The following is a 21,131-nucleotide window of genomic DNA, read 5'->3' as shown; positions in this document are numbered from 1 at the left end:
ATTTATTTTCTTTTTAGGGCCACACTTGCAGCATATGGAAGTTCCCAGGCAAGGGCTCAAATTGGAGCTGCAGCTGCCAGCCTACACCACAGCCATAGTAATGCTGGATCCTTAACCCACAGAGCGAGGCCAGGGATCAAACCCACGTCCTCACAGATACTATTCGGATTAATTTCCACTGGGCCACAACAGGTACTCCAAGAACTAGAAGAATAACTGACTTACTGTATCACATTCATTCAGGAGCACAGCCTAAGAACCTGATATTCTCATATGTTACAAAATGATCATCATGAAAATCCTAGTAACTGGCTATCACCATAATAAGTTATTACAGTACTGTTGACTATATTCCCTATGCTGTACATTACACCCTTGTGCCTTATTTATTTTAGAGGTCTGTACCTCTTAATCCCCTTCACCTAATTCATGCACTCCCCTTCTCCCCTCCCCTCTGGCAACCACCAGTTTTTTCTCTGCATCTATGAATCAGTCTGTTTCTGTATCATTATGTTTGTTCATTTGTTTTGCTTTTTAGCTTCCTCATACACAAGTGAAATCATATTTGTCATTCCTTGTCTAACTTATTTCACTTACCATAATACCCTCTAGGTCCATCCACGCTCTTGCCAACGGCAAGATTTTCTTTTTTATGGTTGGGTAATATTCCATTTTATGTATAGACCACATTTTATCCACCCATCCACCGATGTACATTTAGGTTGCTAATAGAATTTTTCTTTTATTAGGAAAACTCCAAATATTTCAGATTTCTCTATCTAATTTCCTTAATACATTAATTTTGAAGTAAAAATGTTTTACATTTATAAATCAAAGATTTCTATGAAACAAGGCAGCATATGAAAGTAGAAAAAAACATAGGAACTGGGAACAAGAGGCCATAATGATGTGTGCACACATACATCACACACCACCTGAGGCAAGTCACATTTCTTTTTTGGGCTTCAATATTCTTCCCCACCCCACTCCCCTGCCCCCGGCTACAGCCACAGCATGAAAAAATTCCCAGGCTAGGGATTAAACTCCCACCATAGCTGTGACCAGAGCCACAGCAGTGACAACACTGGATCCTTAACCTGCTGAGCTACCAGGGAACTCCCTGGGCTTCAGTATGCTAAGCAAAAAGAGGCATTTGGTGATCATGAAACAGTCTTTTCAGCCTAAAATACTGTGATTCTAAGGTATGCCTTTAATTTCTCCTAGAAATACCACAAGTACATACTGCCTCCAAGAACACACTCATTAGATTTAAGATCTTACAGATTCAAATTGTCCCAAGTATGCTACTTTTGAACATGTAATTAGAAATTTCCTACAAATATGCCATTCAAACCTCTACAAACCAGTCTGCATCTGCAGATTCTCCTTCTTCCTTCCTACAAAAATGGGGAGTGTCACCATCCATCTCAATCAAAGGCAAAGCAATCCCCTGTGTGTGTTCAGGGTGCCACCTCTTCTCAGGAACCTCATTCCATCACTGGTCCCTCTGCTCTGCTGACCTGTACCTGTTCCTCTAGTCCAGATGATTTTAGTCAGGATAGAAATACCCTGGATTCTGCCATCTTTAGAAGATATCTTTCCTAGATCCAGCACTCCTCTGGCATTAGTCTGCCAACCCCCGCCCCTTCAACACTCAACTTCTTCAAAGAATGATTTCTTCAAAGAATGGTCCCCCCATATCCACTTTCAACCACCTCCAGTCCATCCTTCCTTTTTTTTTTTTTTTTTTTAGGATCACACCTGGGGCATATGGAAGTTCCCAGGCTAGGGGTCGAATTGGAACTGCACCTGCCAGCCACAGCCACAGCAACACCAGATCCAAGCCACATTTGAAACTGATGTAACAGCTTGGTACAATGCCAGATCCCTAACCCACTGAGCAAGGCCAGGCATCGAACCTGCATCCTCATGGATACTAGTCGGGCTCCTAACCACTGAGCCTCAATGGGAACTCTGAGAGTTATTTGTTTTGAAAGTGTTCCATATGCTTTCCCATTTCAGTTACAGCTAAGCACTTAGAATGGCATTGCATACAACCTGCAGTCTACTCTACAAAGTAGTCCTGGGCTAAGGTAACAGGTTTCTGACTTAACCAAAGCTTACTAGATAAATATGTACCGTAAGTCTTAAACATGTTTATGCACTTTGACCTAGTAATTCCACCTCTACCACAGACACAAAATTTAAGGGCATTCATGGCAGCAATATCTACACAGTAAACAGGGATCAGAGAGTCAGCATTAGTTAAAATGAAAAAACAAGCATCAAAAAACCTTTGCTACAACAAAAGAGCAACTGCGTCAATTTTTTTTTTTTTTTTTTTTTTTTTTTTTGCCACAGCCATGGCATGCAGAAGTTCCCAGGCCAGGGATCAAACTCATGCCACAGCAACGACTCAAGTCACGGCAGTGCTAATGCCAGGTCCTCAATCCACTGAGCCACCAGGGAACTGTTCCAATTCAAAACTGATGCAGCAAGTGGAGTACTAACTAAACAGACAAGTTACAGACTGAGCTGCTAGCACTGAAAATGCTGTTTTAAGAATGCTCCATTTGAGTTCCCATCATGACTCAGTAGAAACAAATCCAACTAGTATCCATGAGGACCGGGGTTCGATCCAGCGGGTTAAGGATCCAGCATTGCCATGAGCTGTGGTGTAGGTCACAGGCGTGGCTTAGATCCCGCATTGCTGTAGCTATGGCATAGGCTGGCAGCCGCAGCTCTGATTTGACCCCTAGCCTGGGATCTTCTATATGCCTTGGGTGCGGCCCTAAAAAGAGAAAAAAAAAAAAAAATGCTCCAAGTCCTGAAGCATCAAGCCCTGAAACTCACTATTATAACTGGAAGAAGGAACCTACTGACCTTGAAACTAAGAGCTCCAGAAGGAACCCCTTGAAGGTAACAGGAATTAAAGGGTTCCCACAGGGATGTGGGGCCTCCTGGATTCACAATGCTGTAAGACAAGCAGTCACAAATACTTCCAATTTTCAAAAATAATTTGAAAATTATACTATCAATCATCAGCTCTACATTACAAGTTCTGGAGTAAAGATACCTAAATTTAAATTGCAGAGACACCACTCTCCAGGCTGTATGACCTTAGGCAAGTGATTGTACTTCTTAGCACCTTTGCTTCCTCATCAGTTCTATGGGGGCTACTCAGTACACTGCTGAAACATTAAACAAGACGCAAGGGACACTCTAAAGGCTAAGAGCCACTCTTCTCTTTCTGTTGTGTTATTGGAAGCCTGCAAGCCTGAAGGAATTTTACGGCAGTTGAACATATATAAAGGAGACTGAAAGAGCACAGGGTCAAAGACTTCAGACAAACATCATGCTTCTACTCAACTGACTCAAGTGCTGAAAAAGCTAAATAGTAAAGCTTTAAATTTTCATCAATGAAAAATATAGCTACCATTTCTTGAGTGTTGATGGGATACCACACACTGCTAAGAATTATATATGCATCATCTAATTTAATCCTCACACCGATGCTGTGAGATTAGCACTATGATTCAACCTCATTTTTACAGATGAGAAAATTAAGAAATTAAATAACTTGCTGAGGTCACAAAGGCAAAGCTGGACCTAGCTTGTGTTTTTAGCACTACCACACTGCCTCTCATTTAAAACAAAAACAAAAAAGAATAAATCAATCACCATGTGAAATTCATGGGTTCTAAAAAGTACAGCACACAGACCTTATACACTGTGTTTCCTACTTATTAGTAAAACAGAACCTACTACACATTTCCTTCCTTTTCCTTGATCATTTATAATGCAATAAAGAAATTCTGAAATAACATCCTACGATGTCTGAGTTTCCCAAGACATATAAGGAAACAGGACCTCATATTTATTCACACACTATCCTTAAAGCAAAAAATGAAAAAACAGAAAGAAAAAAAAATCCACCTTGTAAAAAATAATCCAGGTCCACCTCCGAGCTTGTTTTATCAAACAAAGCTACCTTAATATTTACAAGCTAAAAACTCAACATTCTTTTGGCAAAGCTGGAAGATAAATTTAGAGTCAATCATTGTAAACCTACACTTACACTACACACAACCTATGCAGCCAGTTTCTAACCTCTTGCACATTTACACATAAACAGAACCAGGAAAGCTGGTTAATTTCCCTATACATGAATGATCACCCTACAGAACAGATTCGGAACCAGCATGTGTGTGTTTCAGCACCTCACTCAGTTCCACCCAATGACCTGGGAGGTTTCGGGACTCACCAACACTCGGTCTCCGATTTTGAGCTCTCTTTCTCCTTTCTTGATTGAGCCGGCCTCTGAAAGGTTGGAGATAGATTCACTAGCAGTTTTTGTAAGGTTGCTGATCTGAGACGTGGCCGAGGGCTCCTTTGCAGTTGGCTGAGACGATTTATGAGGAATGTTTGAGGAGGTGGCTGGAGGAGAGGATACCATGCTGGCTGCCGAAGTGGACAGGGGCGAAGTAGCTCGGGAAGCCTGAGTTGTCTGCAGGCCGTCAGCTTCATCTTCTGCCTGCACCTTCCTCGTCAACTTTGAAGGTCGGGTGAATATGCCCTTTAAAGGCTCACACTGGAAATACCGAACTCCGGCCACTGAACCGTCATTCTTGCCTATGGGTTCATCTAAAACGATCCCGGCCCACTGGCCTGGTGCAAACTGGGTTTCTCCCAGAAACTGGATAAATCCAGGTTTATTCCCATTCACCCAAACTCGCTCCCCAACACGAAAGTCATCCACAAACTCCTCTTGTGCTTCAGAGGATGGAGTGCTTGATGCTTTGTCACTGGATATTGTTTTTTCTATTGGAACTACAACTGAAAAGAGAAGAAAGGATCAGAAAAGAGTCCCGTATTTAAACAGACAACCCCTAAGCTAAAGGAAAATAAACTAGAAAACGGGCCAAAAGCAGCAGAAGTAGCCGTGGCTCTTTAAGAGGTGCTCTATTTACCTTTTTCTGTCTTCCTTTTTCTAGCAAGGAGGCAAAAAATACTTGATCCATCACTAACATTTTCACTGCTGTCAAAACTCAGTGAGCTGATAAGACTGAATCCTTATTTGCGATTAAAATTGCAAGAAATCCATGTGGATGTGTACAAAATTTCACTTTAGAAAAATAATCTGTATAAGTAGATGGTTTTTAAAAAACCATCTGAAACAGTACTGTGAAACTTATTTTCTCAAAATAAAGTCATAGTAACTGGTTAAAAAAAAAAAAAAAAGATCGGAAGAAGTCAGAGTTCCCTCATGGCTTAGTGAGTTAAGGAGCTGGCATTGTCACTGCTGGGGCACAGATTTGATCCAACTTCTGAATGCCACGGGTGCGGCCAAAGACAGGGGTCAGTTGTTTTTTGTTTTTGTTTTTGTTTTTTTTTGAGTCAGTTCTAACTTTGTACATTGAGATTAACTATATATAAACACTACTATACATAAAATAACCAAAAAGGACCTGCAGCATAGCAGAGAGAACTATACTCAACATTTTGTAATAACCTATAAGGGAAAAGAATCTATAGAAGAATATATATACATATATATTTAAAATGTATAACTGAATCATTGTGCTATACAGCTGAAACACTGCAAATCAACTACATTTTTTAAAATGGTAATAAGAAAAAATAAAAAATAAAGATGGCGCATCATGGCACATCAATGAAATTAAGATAAACTACAAAAAAAAGTCAACTCTTCATTAAGACTTCTAGATATAAAATGCTATGTCTTTCAGTAGAAAAAACTTTTTCAAATATTTTCAAGAATATGAAGTTGTGGAGTTCCCATCGTGGCACAGTGGTTAATGAATCTGACTAGGAACCATGAGGTTGCAGGTTTGATCCCTGGCCTTGCTCAGTGGGTTAAGGATCCAGTGTTGCTATGGCTGTGGTGTAGGCCGGCGGCTGCAGCTCCAATTAGACCCCTGGCCTGGAAACCTCCATATACCGCAGGAGTGGCCCTAGAAAAGGCAAAAAGAAAAAAAAAAAAAAAAAGAAGAAGAATATGAAGTTGTGTAAATTAAAAAAAAAATTTTAGGAGTTCCCGTTGTGGCTCAGTGGTTAACAAATCCGACTAGAAACCATGAGGTTTCGGGTTTGGTCCCTGCCTTTGCTCAGTGGGTTAACGATCCGGCGTTGCCGTGAGCTGTGGTGTAGGTTGCAGATGCGGCTCAGATCCCACATTGCTGTGGCTCTGGCGTAGGCTGGCGGCTACAGCTCCGACTCGACCCCTAGCCTGGGAACCTCCATATGCCGCGGGAGCGGCCCAAGAAACAGCAAAAAGACAAAAAAAAAAAAAAAAAAAAAAAAATTTAAAGCAGAAGGCTTCTGATAAATTGAAATTTGCTTGCTATTAAGGAAAAACATCAAGCATTACCAGCTGGTGTCTTGAGGGCTGTGCTTCCAGGCTTAAGGATCTTGGTTGGGGCCTTAAGCCCACTTGGTTTTAGCATACTCATTGTCCTTAGTGTGTCAGAGCTGTTCTTCCTTTGCTTGTTGCCACTATCTTTCCCCAGTCATTGATACAACTGCAGGTGTTTCTATTATGAAGTCTGTCTCTGTGTTAAATCTGCAAAGAGAAAAATATAAAGAGTTTAGACTCTACTGGAGAAACAGTTATGTTTTGGGTTTGGGGAGGGGGTTGCCTTTTTTCAGGTCCACCACCAAGGCATATGGAAGTTCCCAGGCTAGGGGTCCAATCGCCAGCCAACACCATAGCCACAGACATGAAGGATCTGAGCCACGACTGCAACCTATACCATAGCTCACAGCAACACCAGATCCTTAACCCACTGAGCGAGGCCAGGCATCAAACTTGCATCCTCATGGATACTAGTCAGGTTGAATACCACTGAGCCATGATGGGAACTACCAAGAAACAGTTATTATGAAAGTAGCTTTCACCATCTAAATTTTTCCTTATGTGGGATAATAAAACCATCTCCCCAATGAACCTAGGAAACTAGAAAACTCCAGATATTAAAAATAAGTACTACTCAGCCATAAAAAAGAACAAAATAATGCCATTTGCAGCAATGTGGATGGGACTAGAGACTCTCATACTAAGTGAAGTAAGTCAGAAAGAAAAAGACAAATATCATATGATATCCAAAGAAAAGAAAATCATGGACATGGAGAACTGACTTGTGGTTGCCAAGGAGGGGGAGGGAGTATAATGGACTGGGAATTCGGGGTTAATAGATGCAAACTGTTGCCTTTGTAATGGATAAGCAATGAGATCCTGCTGTATAGCACTGGGAACTATATCTAGTCACTTATGATGGAGCATGATAATGTAAGAAAAAAGAATGTCTGTGTGTGTATGACTGGGTCACCTTGCTGTACAGTAGAAAACTGACAGAACACTGTAAACCAGCCATAATGGCAAAAATAAAAATCAGTTTTAAAAAAAGTAGATGCTGCTGAAATAGATTTAGAAGCAATTTACTATCCTAAAGACAAGTAGTTGAGGCTGGCAATCTATTCAGCTTTTTTTTTTTTTGGTTGCCACATACAGTGGTTTGATATAGGATCTCAGTTCCCAGATCAGGGATTGAACCCAAGCCACGGCAGTCAAAGCATCAAATTCTAACCACCAGACCACCAGGGAACTCCCTCACTTCTCTTTATAGTATTAATAATTCCAGCTCAGTGCAGTGCCTAAAAACCACACAACCCATACAAGAGGGTTCAGAAAAATGTGCATCAATCTTAATAGGGGGATGAGAAGGGTGCTTTCAATTTTCACTTCACTCACTTCTATGTTGCTTAAGTTTTATGACAAGCCTATGAAACTATACACACTGTTTAATCCACAGAACTACATGATAACAATATAAAACCACATATGTTAAACTAGTGAAAGGTTCAAATTCAAACTGTAAGAAAAAGCTGTATCTGGAAAGTACTAAAGGAAAATTTGTTCTCTCTACAGAAACTTCTGATTTACTCAAGACCAAGTATGTATCTACAACTTTGGGGCTCAGGCAAAATATCTCAGGAAGACCTTGGGAAATTGGAGTATGGAAAAAATATTTCTAGACATATTAACTAAAAAAATCAGAATTCGAAGAGAAAAATGCTATTTATTGGCTCCCTCTCAAATGATGGCATTTAGCATTTTTTCCTGCTAGTCAAGCTTGGATGACAAAGCTCAGACCCCACTTTATCACTGTCTCTCTTACAGGCCATGCCAAGCATCAGTAAACAACCTTGCCAGGGTTGACAGAGGAGCCTGCTATGGCCCCTGCAGCGGGTTGAACCGTGGCCTCCCCAAAAGATATGCTCATCTGGAACCTGAGAATGTGACCTTATTTGGAAAAACAGTCTTTGGAGATTTAATTCAGTTACGGATCTTGAGATGAGCTCGTCCTGGATTACCTGTGGGGGCCCTAAGCCTGGTGACAAGCATCCTTATTAGAAGAGGGCACAGAGGAGACAGCCACAAGAAGATGGAGGCAGACTGTGGCGACGTGTCTACAAAGCCAAGGAGGGCCAGCGGCCGCCAAAAGGTGAGAGAGAAGCATGGGATGGGTTCCCCCTCAGAATTCCAGAAGGAACTCCCCAATGCTGACACTTTGCTTGTGGACTCTGGCCTCCAGAACTGTGAGAACACGTTTCTGTTATTTGAAGCCACCCAGTTGGTGGTCATTTGTTAAGGTGGCCCCAGGAAACTAATATAGCCACTAAAGTTTTTTCTATTCAAAGATAATCAGACTGAAAGGAAATCAAACCATGACAGTGGCCTCATTAGGCCCACTCTGCAGATTTCCCATGGTTTCCAAAAGGGTCCAAAATGGCACAAAGTGTTTCTTAAAAAGTCAAAGGTAAACTAAGTGGTTTGGGGGAAGACTGTGATCAATAGAGAGAGAAGTGCTGTATACCTAACTGGTTGCCAGTCCTGGGCTCCATACCATCACCATCACTGTCAGGATGGGGGCCGTGGGCTGCGAGTCTGTGTGCCAATCAGGTGGTCCTGATTCAGTCAGATTTGAAACCACTGGCTTTACTGCCAGACCCTCACCAGACATAGTCTGTAAGTTGCAAGTAAGGTTAGCTGCTCCTACTACTGCCTTAGACCGATGGAGAGGTTTGAGTCTCCTCTAGATGATTTACACATGCAAAGATATTGGTAGAGGATGAGAATAAGCGAAGTGCAGAGGTTACAGTGGGGTCTTATACTGCCTTGTCCACTCTTCACCCTGGTCCAACATCACACAGGGACTGGGGTCAGGAAGGTAAAGACAGAACAGCCAGAGGAGGCATGATGTCCTGGAAAAACTATTATGGTGGTGAGAAGACAGGATGAAGTACTCCTTAAAATATTTTGCTTGGGAGAAACAGTGAATTCTTGGGCTCTGGTCAAGCACTCCTCCCTAAAGAAAAAAACCTGCCACAGTAAGCGACTGGGCAACCTCAGCCAGTTTCAAAGCTTGCAGCTCAACATCCTAAGCTCACAAAAAGCTGGCCACCTAAAAGCCTCCATCTAAGAAAGAGAGGTGTATCAGGCATCTAAGAATGGTTATCAACTCCAAGTTTTGAGTCTTCTGTTGTCTAATCTTCATGCCTCTGGCTCTTGGTCCATCTGAGTTACTTGAATCCCAAAGCAGGGAACTGTGACCAGGATTTAATGAAGGAGAAAAATCTAGTCTGTCTCAATAAGAGAATTAGGAGCTACATCACCAATGTTGGTTTTTAAATCTTCCAATTTAAGTTTCTTCTTCATGCATTATTAATGAATGCCATGTCAGGCTTGCTTTAAAAAATCAGTCGCTGAGAAACAAAAGATCAAAGTCTTGGTCATGGTACCCACAAAATGTAATGACCCAGAAGCAAGAGCTCTGCATAATGCTTCAAGGTTAGTGAATGCCATACTGAAACCAATCAATTCCAAAACATGCAAAAGGAAAAAAGATGTTCTTGCCTCACTAATGCACTGAGAATATTTAAAATGTTTATGCTTATGCTCATTGAATCAAGAGTGTGGGACCTGAAATAAGACACTCCAACTTTTAGAACATGTGAAAGAAAACCACAACACCAGAACCTTATAATTTAGAAATAATTGTTATCCTTATTACCCCATTTGAGCTTTACAATAATACTATGGATTAGCTACTGTAATTATTCATTCTTTAATGAGGCAACACCTCAGAAAATAACACATGTATTTCCTCATCCGTTAATGACTGGCTGCCTAAAGTCATTCAGCCCAGAAGCAGAGATGGGAACATAAATCTTTCCCTAAAACTAACATTCAAACTTAGGAGAGACCACATACTACAGGTGTATACATTAGGACTAGTATTACAAAAAGGATCTACATAGGTACAGCACCAAGCATGTACAAAGCACAAATATAAAACTGCCTTATTTATGGGAGTTCCTGTTGTGGCTCCGCAGTATCCATGAAGACCTGGGTTCGATCCCTGGCCTCTCTCAGTGGGTTAAGGATCTAGCATTGCTGTGGCTGTGGTGTAGACCGGCAGCTGCAGCTCTGATTAGAGCCCTAGCCTGGGAACTTTCATATGCCACAGGTATGGCCCTAAAATTCAAACATTAATTTTCTAAAAAAATTAATAAAACTGCCTTATTTCAGTCTCAAAATAACTGTGGAGGAAGGTGAACAATTATTTTTATGCTCATTCACAGACAAAATGAAGTTATGAAAGATTAGGTAACTTTCCCAAGGTCACTCAAAGAAGTGGTGGCACCTTGGGGTGCTAGTACTTTGCCTAATAGATTCACTCTCTGAAGGAACTCTTCCCCCAAGATGGTCATCCATTCATTCCACAAATATTTCCTAAGAAACTGAAACAGAAAGGAAGGGAGCAGGGCACAACTTTTAAAAGAATGATATGACCATAGAGGACACAACAAAAACTGGTTAGAACCAACTAGATCCAAGATGGTGAAAGATTCAGGACATCTTGAGCCTCACTAAAGCTCACAGTCATACATCAGCATCTAAATGACATGACCATGGGCAACATGACAGCCAATTATAAAAGGCCAAAAAGTGGGTGGTGGCCCAATTCCTGGAATTCCCCACCCCCTTCCCCCCCACCAAATGGAATAATCCTCATACTCCTTAGCCTATGAAATTACCCAGCCCATAAAAAACAACCACCCATCAACTATACTCCAATAAAATTAAAAAAAAATAACCACCCCATATTTTGGGGCCACCCTCAAGCCTTTTGAGATGAACTGTATTCTATGGTATGTGTATCTCTCTAAATACATCTAATTCCTTTTTAAATTTTTTATGGCCACACCTGCAGCATATGGAAGTTGCCAGGGCAGGGATCGAACCTTAACCCACTGAGAGAAGCCAGGGATTGAACTTGCCTCATCATGGATACTAGTCGAATTCGTTAACTGCTGAGCCACAATGGGAACTCTCTCCAAATCTACTTCTTGCCTATCATTTTGCCTCTTGCTGAATTCTTTCTGTGTTGAGACAAAAAGAACCTGAACTACAGTAAGTCCTGAGACAAAGTGTGTGATTTTTAATTAGAAGACTGTGGGTTCAAATCCCAAACTGGGGTTTGGCTGGGTTAGAGTTCCAGCCCATGGGTTCAAGTCCCATCTGAGTTATGCTATTTCAAAACTACTACATAAAAGTTACTCTTCCATTTTTCTCATCGGCCGGCACGGTAAGCAGGAAAGGAGAAATCTCTGGGGAGTTCACAGAGTGCTGAACACACTAAATATTTGTCTTTGAGCAGAGAAACAGACACTTACTGGGGAAACATAGTAGGAATGCCAAACAGCACAAAGTATACGTGAGGTTTGTGGTCATGAATTTAAAGTGAAACCAGTCACCCATTATTTGTTCTCTAATAACAAGCTTCTTTCTGCTCAGGCATAGATACAAGGAAGGTAGATAGCTAAGTTAAACTGCAATCAAAATTCTGGTCAGTTGAATTAAAATAGAAGAGAAAGGCAAGGGAGGTGATGGTGACTTTAACGGAGGGTTTTAACGGAGTGATTAAAATGGCACAGTTCCCTGGCAGCCTAGTGGCTAAGAATCTGGAGTTATCACTACTCTGGTTAGAGTTCAGTCCCTGGCTTGGGAATGTCTGTATGCCATGGTGCAGCCAAAAAAGAAGGAACTGCACGAGGAATTAAGATGGGTAAAAAGGGAAGCGAAGACAGGGTGGGGTCTGAGAGTGAAAAATCAGATGAGAGGTCTCAAGGAGAATGAAGGATTGTTACAATGAAGATATTGGATACTCAAACATGCATACAAATCTCTTGGAATTTTATTAAACAGCAGATTCTGATTCAGTAGGTCTGGGATGGGGCCTCAGATTCTGCTTTCTAACATTCCCAGAAGATACTGATGCTGCCACTTTGAGGACACCTCCTCCCCTTTGAGTAGCAAGGGGTCAGTGGTTAGAATGAGAAGCTTCAAGGCTCTGACCGTGGGGATGGAACTCTGAGGCCTAAGTGCTAAAGGGATTCTGGGTAGGATGTGGGAGTATAAAACACAGGGCAGAGGAGGAGATGGTGATGGCAAGAAGGAAACAGGTTAAAAAGAACAATGGCCAGATGCTGAGGTGGGTGGATATCAGCCACAGGAGAGGTACCAGATGGTAAAGCTTCCAGGTAGCTGGGGTGACTGAAAACCTGAGAAGGAGCAGTTCAGGGCATCAGACAACATGTGGTCAAGTCTGAGGTGGGCCCTTGAGAGGGCTGCAGGGGAAAGTGTTTTCAGGGGCCAGCCAAGTTCTAGATAAGGCAAAGAGGGAAAGAGGATGCTCAGAGAAGGGCTTGGTGATATAGGGAGAAGACTGATAATCACAGAAGGGCTCAGTCAGTAGATGAACCCAGCAGTACGGGAATGAATAGGTAGGTATAAAATTACACGTCCTACATTGTAGTTTGGTAGTAGGAAGGAAGGAGGAAAGAAGAAAGAAAGAAAGAAAGACAGACAGACAGACAGGGAGGGAGGGAGAGAGGAATTAAAGAAAGAAGAAAAAGTGGATTTTTTTTTTTGTGTGTGTGTGTGCTTTTTAGGGCTACATCCATGGCATATGGAAGTTCCCAGGCTAGGGGTCAAATCAGAGCTATAGCTGCTGGCCTACACCACAGACACAGTAATGCAGGATCCAAGCCTTGTCTTCAACCTGCACCACAGCTCATGCCAACACTGGATCACTGATCCACTGATCAGAGCCAGGGATCGAACCTACATCCTCATGGATACTAGTTGGATTCGTTTCTGCTGTGCCACAATGGGAACTCCTGAAAAAGTCGATTTGTGAAGAAAGCAGCCTAAACATAATGAACTTAAAATTTAACAAACAAAAAATAATGCTGTTTTGTAATAATCTGTTATAAAAATAATATAGAAAGTCAACATAATGGTAATGTTCAATTTCTTAAACTGGGGTGGGTAGTGTATGTGGGTATCCACTCCATTTGTTCATTATGTGCCTACAAATCCTGGGCATCTTGTTAAACTGCAGATTCTTATATACATATACACACACCCACACTCATCTCATATGTATAACTTAACGTGAAAATACACCAAAATGAAGAAAGGTGATCGTGTACTGCTAAACTAAAAAGCATAGCCCAAAAAAGTCTAGAAAAAGAGTTAAAAAGAAAAGGTCTATTTTACTGACACTGGAGAAGGGTTCTCCAGAAAATAAACACAGGGAGTCTATAGAGCAGGTATACTGCTGACTTAGAAAAGCTGGGTAAAAATCTGTAGCATTGAGGATATTTCAGACAATGCTCCAAAATCCTGTGCTCAGATTAAGGTTTGGGTTTCTAAGAGCGAACAAAGGGAATGGTGCCTTTTGGCATTTCTCTCACCATAAATACACAGTTATAATTTATGAACTACCATCTCTGCATTTGTTAGTATGAGTCTAATCTCTCAGTAAATGGATAGAAGACTTTCCGAATTTACAAAGTAGAGAGTGAGATCTCTGAGACAGGAATGACACTGACTTTCATTACTACAATACAGTGGTTCTCTAAGTGTGCTCCATGCACTCTGAGGGTGCCCACAGACCCCTTCAGGGAGTCAAAACTATTTTCACAATATTGCTAAACGTTACTTGCCTTTTCCCGCCATGCTGACATTTGCACTGGTGGTACAAACGCAGCAGTGGGTAAACCTGTGGGTGCTCTAACACAGCAGCAGGTAGAACTACACTGCACTGTTCTTTTCTGTATTCTTTGCCACGGGTGCTTGCAGGGGAAAAAAAAAAAAACTGCTTTCACATAGACAGGATTAAGATAGCAGAACAGAAGGACTGGAGCTCACCTTCTCTCATAAAAACAACAGAATTACAACCAAATGCTGAACAAACTTCTACCAAATGGAATGAAAACTTTCAAAAAGATATTCTGCTCCAGAAGACAAAGAGGAGGCCTTATCAAGATGGCAGGAGGGGCGATTACACAATATAAGCAACTTCATACCTGCAGGTGGGCAGCCCACAGACTGGAAAGTAACTGTATCACAGAGACTCACCTACAGGAGTAAGAGCTCTGAGCCCCAGAGATCAGGTCCCCAAATCTGGGGATCTGGCATTGGGAGAAAAAGCCCCAAGAGCATCTGGCACTGAAGGCCGGTGGGGCTTGTGCACAGGAGCTCCACAGGACTTGGATAAACAGAGCCCCATTCTTGAAAAGCGCACACAGGCTTTCATGTGCACTGGGTCCCAGGGCAAAGCAGAGGCTCCACAGGAATCGGGGTCAGACCTGACTGCAGATCTTGGAGGATTTCCTGGGAAAACAGGGGCTGACTGTGGCTCGTTGTGGAGGAAAAACATTGGAAGAAAAGGTCTCGGGAATATTCATCAGTGTGTGTTCCTCTAGATGTGGCCATTTTGGGAGAATCTGGCCGCACCCATCAGTGCTGAAAAGTCCCAGGCCAAACAATAATTCAGGTGGGATCACAGCCCCACCTATCAGTAAACAGACTGCTTAAAGACCCCCCCAGGCACACAGCTGCCTCCAATCACCCCCAGAGACAATGACCCACCCACCAGAGGGATAAGAATAACCCCATGTACCAATGGGCAGGCACCAGTCCCTCTCATCAGGAAACCTACAGCAAGCCCCCACACCAACTTCAGCCACAGGGGGGCAGACATAAGAAGAGAGGCTAGGAGTTCCCATTTGTGGTGCAGTGGAAAAGAATCTGACTAGGAACCATGAAGTTGCAGGTTCAATCCCTGGCTTTTTTCAGTGGGTTAAGGATCCCAAGTTGCTGTGGCTCTGGCATAGGCCGGTGGCTACAGCTCCAATTCGACCCCTGGCCTGGGAACCTCCATATGCCATGGGAGCGGCCCAAGAAATGGCAAAAGGATTAAAAAAAAAAAAAAGGAAGACGAGGTAGAAGAATGAATAAGCAAGGTGGAGGACAGACTAGTGGAAATCTCTGATGCAGAATAGAAAAGAGAAAAAAGATTGAAAGAAATGAAGACAGTCTAAGGGAACTCTGGGACAACGTTAAAACACACCAACATCTGTATTATAGGGGTGCTAGAAGGAGAAGAGAGAGAGAAAGGGACAGAAAAAATATTTGAAGAGATAATAGCCAAAAACTTCCCCAACACAGGAAAGGAACCACTTGCTCAAATCCAGGAAGCACCATGAGTACCATATAAAATAAACCCAAGGAGGAATACCCCGAGACACATATTAATCAAACTGACCAAAATTAAAGACAAAGAGGAAAATATTGAAAGCAGCTAGGGAAAAGAAACAAGTAACATTCAAGGGAACCCCAATAAGGTTATCAGCAGCTTTTTCAGCAAACTCTCTGCAGACCAGAAGGGAGTGGCTTGATAGACATAACTTGATGAAAGAAAAAAAACCTCCAATCAAGATTATTTTACCCAGCAAGGCTCTCATTCACATTTGAAGGAGATATCAAAAGCTTTACAGATAAGCAAAAGCTAAGAGAATTCAGCAACATTAAACCAGCTTTACAACAAATACTAAAAGAACTTCTCTAGGCAGAAAAGAAAAGCCTGCAACTAGAAACAAAAACACCACAAATGACAAGGCTCACGAGTAAAGGCATGTATACAGTAAAGGTAGGAAATCATCTAAGCACAAATACATTACCAAAATTAGAAATCATGAGAAGAGGAGGGTAGAAATGCAGGACACTGGAGATGCACTTGCAATTAAGAGACCAACAACGTAAAACAATCTTGTATATATATAGACTCCTGTATCAAAACTTCAGGGTAACTGCAAACAAACAAACAAAAAATACAATTGATACACACACAAATAAGAAAAATCAACTCAAATACAACACTTAAGATAGTCATCAAACCAGAAGAGAACAAGAGAAGGGAAGAAAAAAGGAAAAAAAATCCAAAACAGTTAATAAAATGGCAATAAAAACATACATATCAATAATTAAATGGACTAAATGCCACAACCAAAAGACATAGACTGTCTGAATTGATATGAAAACGAGATCCATATATATGCTGTCTTCAAGAGAGCCACTTCACTTCTAGAGACACATACAAATTGAAAGTGAGAGGATGGAAGAAAATATTCCATGCAAATGGGAATCCAAAGAAAGCTGGAAAAGCAATACTCATATCAGACGAAATAGACCTTAAAATAAAGAATATCGTAAGAGACAAAGAAGGACATTACATAGTTATCAAAGGATCAATCCAAGAAGAAGATATAACAATTGTAAATATATATGCACCCAACATAGGATCACCTCAATATATAAGGCAACTGCTAACAACCTTAAAAGGAAAAATTGACAGTAACACAATAATAGCAGGGAACTTTAACACCCACTTACAGCAATGGACAGATCATCCAGACAGAAAATCAACAAGGAAACACAGGCCCTAAATGAAGCATTAGACCAGATGGACTTAACAGAAGGTATTTAATAGGACATTCCATCCAAAAGCAGCAGAATACACATTCTTCTCAAGTGCACACAGAACATTCTGTAGGACAGATCACATTCTGGGCCACAAATCAAGCCTCAGTAACAATTAAGAAAATTGAGGAGTTTGTGTCATGGTGCAGCAGAAACAAATCCGACTAGGAACCATGAGGTTGCGGGTTCGATCCCTGGCCTTGCTCAGTGTCACAGACATGGCTCAGATCTGGAGTTGCTGTGGCTCTGGCGTAGGCCAGCAGCTACAGCTCCAATTAGATCCCTAGCCTAGGAACCTCCATATACTGCGGGTGTGGTTCTAAAATTTAAAAAAAAAAAAAAATTAAAAAAAAGACATAAGACCAAAAAAAAAAAAAAGAAGAAGAAAGAAAACTGAAATCATATCAAGCATCTTAACGAGCTTATATCAAGCATCATCTCAAGCATCTTATACAACATTATACGACTGGAAATCAGCAACAAGAAAAAAACTGCAAAGAACACAAACACATGGAGACTAAACAACATATTACTAAACAATCAATGGATCACTGAAGAAATCAGCGAGAAAATTAAAAAATACCTAGAAGCAAATGACAACAAAGATATGACACTCCAAAACCTATGGGATGCAGCAAAAGCTGTTCTAAGAGGAAAGTTTATAGCAATACAAGCCCACCTCAGGAATCAAGAAAAAGCTCAAATAAACAAGCTAACTTTACATCTAAAGCAGCTAGAGAGAGAACAGACAAGACCTAAAGTTAGCAGAAGGAAAGAAATCATAAAGATCAGAGCAGAAATCAATGAAATAGAAACAAAGAAAACCATAGAAAAGATCAATGAAACGAAAAGCTGGTTCTTTGAAAAGATCAACAAAATTGATAAACCCTTAGCCAGACTTACAAGAAAAAAAGAGAGAGGACTCAAATCAATAAAATTAGAAATGAAAAAGGAGAAGTAACAACGGACATCACAGAAATACAAAGGGATCATAAGAGACTACTACATGCAACCATATGCCAATAAAATGGAAAACCTAGAAGAAACGGACAAATTCTTAGAAAAGTAAAATCTTCCAAGACTAAACCAAGATGAAATTGACAAGATGAATGGACCAATCACAAGTACTGAAATTGAAACTGTGATTTAAAAACTTTCAACAAACAAAAGTCCAGGACCAGATGGCTTCACAGGCGAATTCTATCAAACATTTAGAGAAGAGCTAACACCTATCCTTCTCAAATTATTCCAGAAAATTGCAAAGGAGCACTCCCAAACTCATTCTATGAGGCCTCCATCACCTTGATACCAAAACCAGACAAAGATACCACAAAAAAAAAAAAAAGAAAAGAAAATTACAAGCCAATTTCACTGATGAACATAATTGCAAAAATCCTCAACAAAATACTAGCAAACTGAATTGAACAATACATTAAAAGGATTGTACATCATGGTCAAGTGGGATTTGTCCCAGGGGTACAAGGATTTTTCAATATCTGCAAATCAATCAGTGGGATACACCACATTAACAAACTGAAGAATAAAAACCATATGATCCTCTCAATAGATGCAGAAAAAGCCTTTGACAAAATCCAACACCCATTTCTGATAAAAACTGTTCAGAAAGTGGGCACAGAGGGAACATACATCAACATAATACAGCCCATATGTGACAAACCCAAAGCTAACATCATTCTCAAAGGTGAAAAGCTAAAAGAATTCCCACTGAGATCAGGAACAAAACAAGGACGTCTACTCTTGCCACTACTATTCAACATGGTTTTGGAAGTCCTAGCCATGGCAATCAGAGAAGAAAAAGAAATAAAAGGAATCCAAATTGGAAAGGAAGAAGTAAAACTATCACTATCTGCAGAAAACATGATACTATACCTAGAAAATCCTAAAGACACTACTAGAAAACTGTTAGAGCTCATCCATGAATTTGGCAAAGTCGTGAGATAAAAAATTAATACACAGAAATTGACTGTATTTCTATATACCAACAACAAAAGATCAGAAAGAGAAATTAGGGAAACAATCCCATTTACCATTGCATCAAATAGAATCGAATACTTAGCAATAAACCTACCTAAAGAGACAAAAGACCAGTACTCTGAAAACTATAAGATACTGATGAAGGAAATCAAAGACGACACAAATACATGGAAAGACATACCATGCTCTTGGATTGGAAGAACCAATATTATCAAAATGACTATACTAACACAAGGCAATCTACAGATTCAATGCAATCTCTATCAAATTACCAAGGACATTTTTCACAGAATTCAAACAAAGTATTTTAAAGTTTGTTTGGAAGCACAAAAGACCCAGAATAGCCAAAGACATCCTGAGAAATAAAAATGGAGCCAGAGGAATCAGGCTCCCTGACTTCAGACTATATTACAAAGCTACAGTCATCAAAACCATACAGTACTGACACAAAGACAGAATATAGATCAGTGGAACAGGATAGAAAGCCCAGAATTAAACCCATGCACCTACAGCCAACTAATCTATGACAAAGGAGGCAGGAATACACAATAGAGAAAAGACAGCCCCTTCAATAAGTGGTGCTGGGAAAACTGGACAGCCACATGTAAAAGAATGAAACTCAAACATTTCCTAAGACCATACACAAAAATAAAGTCAAAATGGATTAAAGACCTAAATATAAGACCAGATACTATAAAACTCTTAGAGGAAAACATAGGCCAAACACTCTCTGACATAAGCCACAGCAATATCTTCTTAGATCCACCTCCTAGAGTAATGACAATAAAAACAAAAATCAACAAATGAGACTCAATTAAACTTAAAAGTTTCTACACAGCAAAGGAAACCCTAAACAAAATGAAAAGACAACCCACAGAATGGGAGAAAATATTTGCAAATGAAGAGACTGAAAAGGGATTAATCTCCAAAATTTATAAACACTTTCTGCAGCTCAGTACCAAAAAACAAACAACCCCATCAAAAAATGGTCAGAAAATCTAAACAGACAATTCTCCAAAGAAGACACATGGGTGGCCAAAAAACATATGAAAAGAATGTTCAACGTCGCTAAGTATTAGAGAGATGCAAATCAAAACCACTCTGAGGTACCACCTTACACCAGCCAGAATGGCCATCATCAAAAAGTCTACAAACAACAAGTGCTGGAGAGAGTGTGGAGAAAAAGGAATCCTATTACACTGTTAGTGGGATTGTAAATTGGTGCAACCACTGTGGAAAATAGTATGGAGATTCCTCAGAAAACTAAACATAGAACTCCCATTTGATCCAGCAATCCCACTCCTGGGCATATATCCAGAGAAAACCACGACTCACAAAGACACATGAACTCCGATGTTCACTGCAGTACTATTCGCAATAGCCAAGACATGGAAACAACCTAAATGTCCATCGACAGAGGAGTGGCTAAAGAAGATGCGGCACATATACACACAATGCGATATTACTCAGCCATTAAAAAGAAAGAAATAATGGCATTTGCAGCAACATAGATGGACCTAGAAATTATCATGCTAAGTGAAGTCAGTCAGACAATGAGACATGAACATCATATGCTATCACTTACATGTGGAATCTAAAAAAAAGGACACAATGAACTTCTTTGCAGAATGGATACTGACTCACAGACTTTGAAAAATTTATGGTTTCCAAATGAGACCGTTTGAGGGAGTGGGGGGATGTGCTGGGGGTTTGGGATGGAAGTGCTATAAAACTAGATTGTGATGATCATTGTACAACTATAAATGTATTGAAATTCACTGAGTAATTTAAAAAAAAATTCTGCAGAGAAAGAAAAAAAACTGCTTTCACATAAGAATGTGATAAAGCACCTGATGAAGCTGAAAAATGAGTAATTTTTACTAAATTTGTACCTTGAGTAAGTGTCTTTTTAATACTCTTGAGTAACAAAACAGGAAGTCCACACAAAGACCTCTGCTGCACAGCACTGCTTAAGGATGCCTCAATGAAAAGCACATGTGTGACTGGGGTGCAAGCTCCATTAGCCACTTGGTTCATGGAACACTATTTCCCCCTTCAGAGGTCTGACTAAGGTTACCCAGACTTGGTATCCACAGACATCCTCTTGAAAATGAACTACGTGAGCTTGTTACTTCAAGGACAACAACGATTTGTTGACAATGATAAAAATTTAAGCTTTCAGAGTTTCTGCCTTGGCTCAACGGTAACAACCCCGCCTAGG

At 40.6% G+C, this 21,131-nt stretch overlaps 1 protein-coding gene across 19 annotated transcripts in view; it reads right to left on the bottom strand.

The window, feature by feature from the left end:
• Positions 1–21,131, bottom strand: part of CLIP1 (CAP-Gly domain containing linker protein 1) — a 146,226-nt gene that overhangs the window by 91,279 nt on the left and 33,816 nt on the right. For all 19 annotated transcript variants that reach the window (XM_021072961.1, XM_021072963.1, XM_021072964.1 and 16 more), the window contains exons 2-3: positions 6,392–6,583; positions 4,265–4,836 (exon numbers count right to left, since the gene is read on the bottom strand). In XM_021072961.1, coding sequence (XP_020928620.1) covers positions 4,265–4,836; positions 6,392–6,473 — 654 coding nt within the window. In that variant the 5' untranslated portion in view covers positions 6,474–6,583. The remainder of the gene's footprint in view (positions 1–4,264; positions 4,837–6,391; positions 6,584–21,131) is intronic.

The sequence above is a fragment of the Sus scrofa genome, chromosome 14, assembly GCF_000003025.6.
Source record: "Sus scrofa isolate TJ Tabasco breed Duroc chromosome 14, Sscrofa11.1, whole genome shotgun sequence".
NCBI lineage: Eukaryota > Metazoa > Chordata > Mammalia > Artiodactyla > Suidae > Sus > Sus scrofa.
The sequence above is the reverse complement of the archived record's forward strand: the minus strand, read 5'-3'. Positions and strand labels throughout refer to the sequence as shown.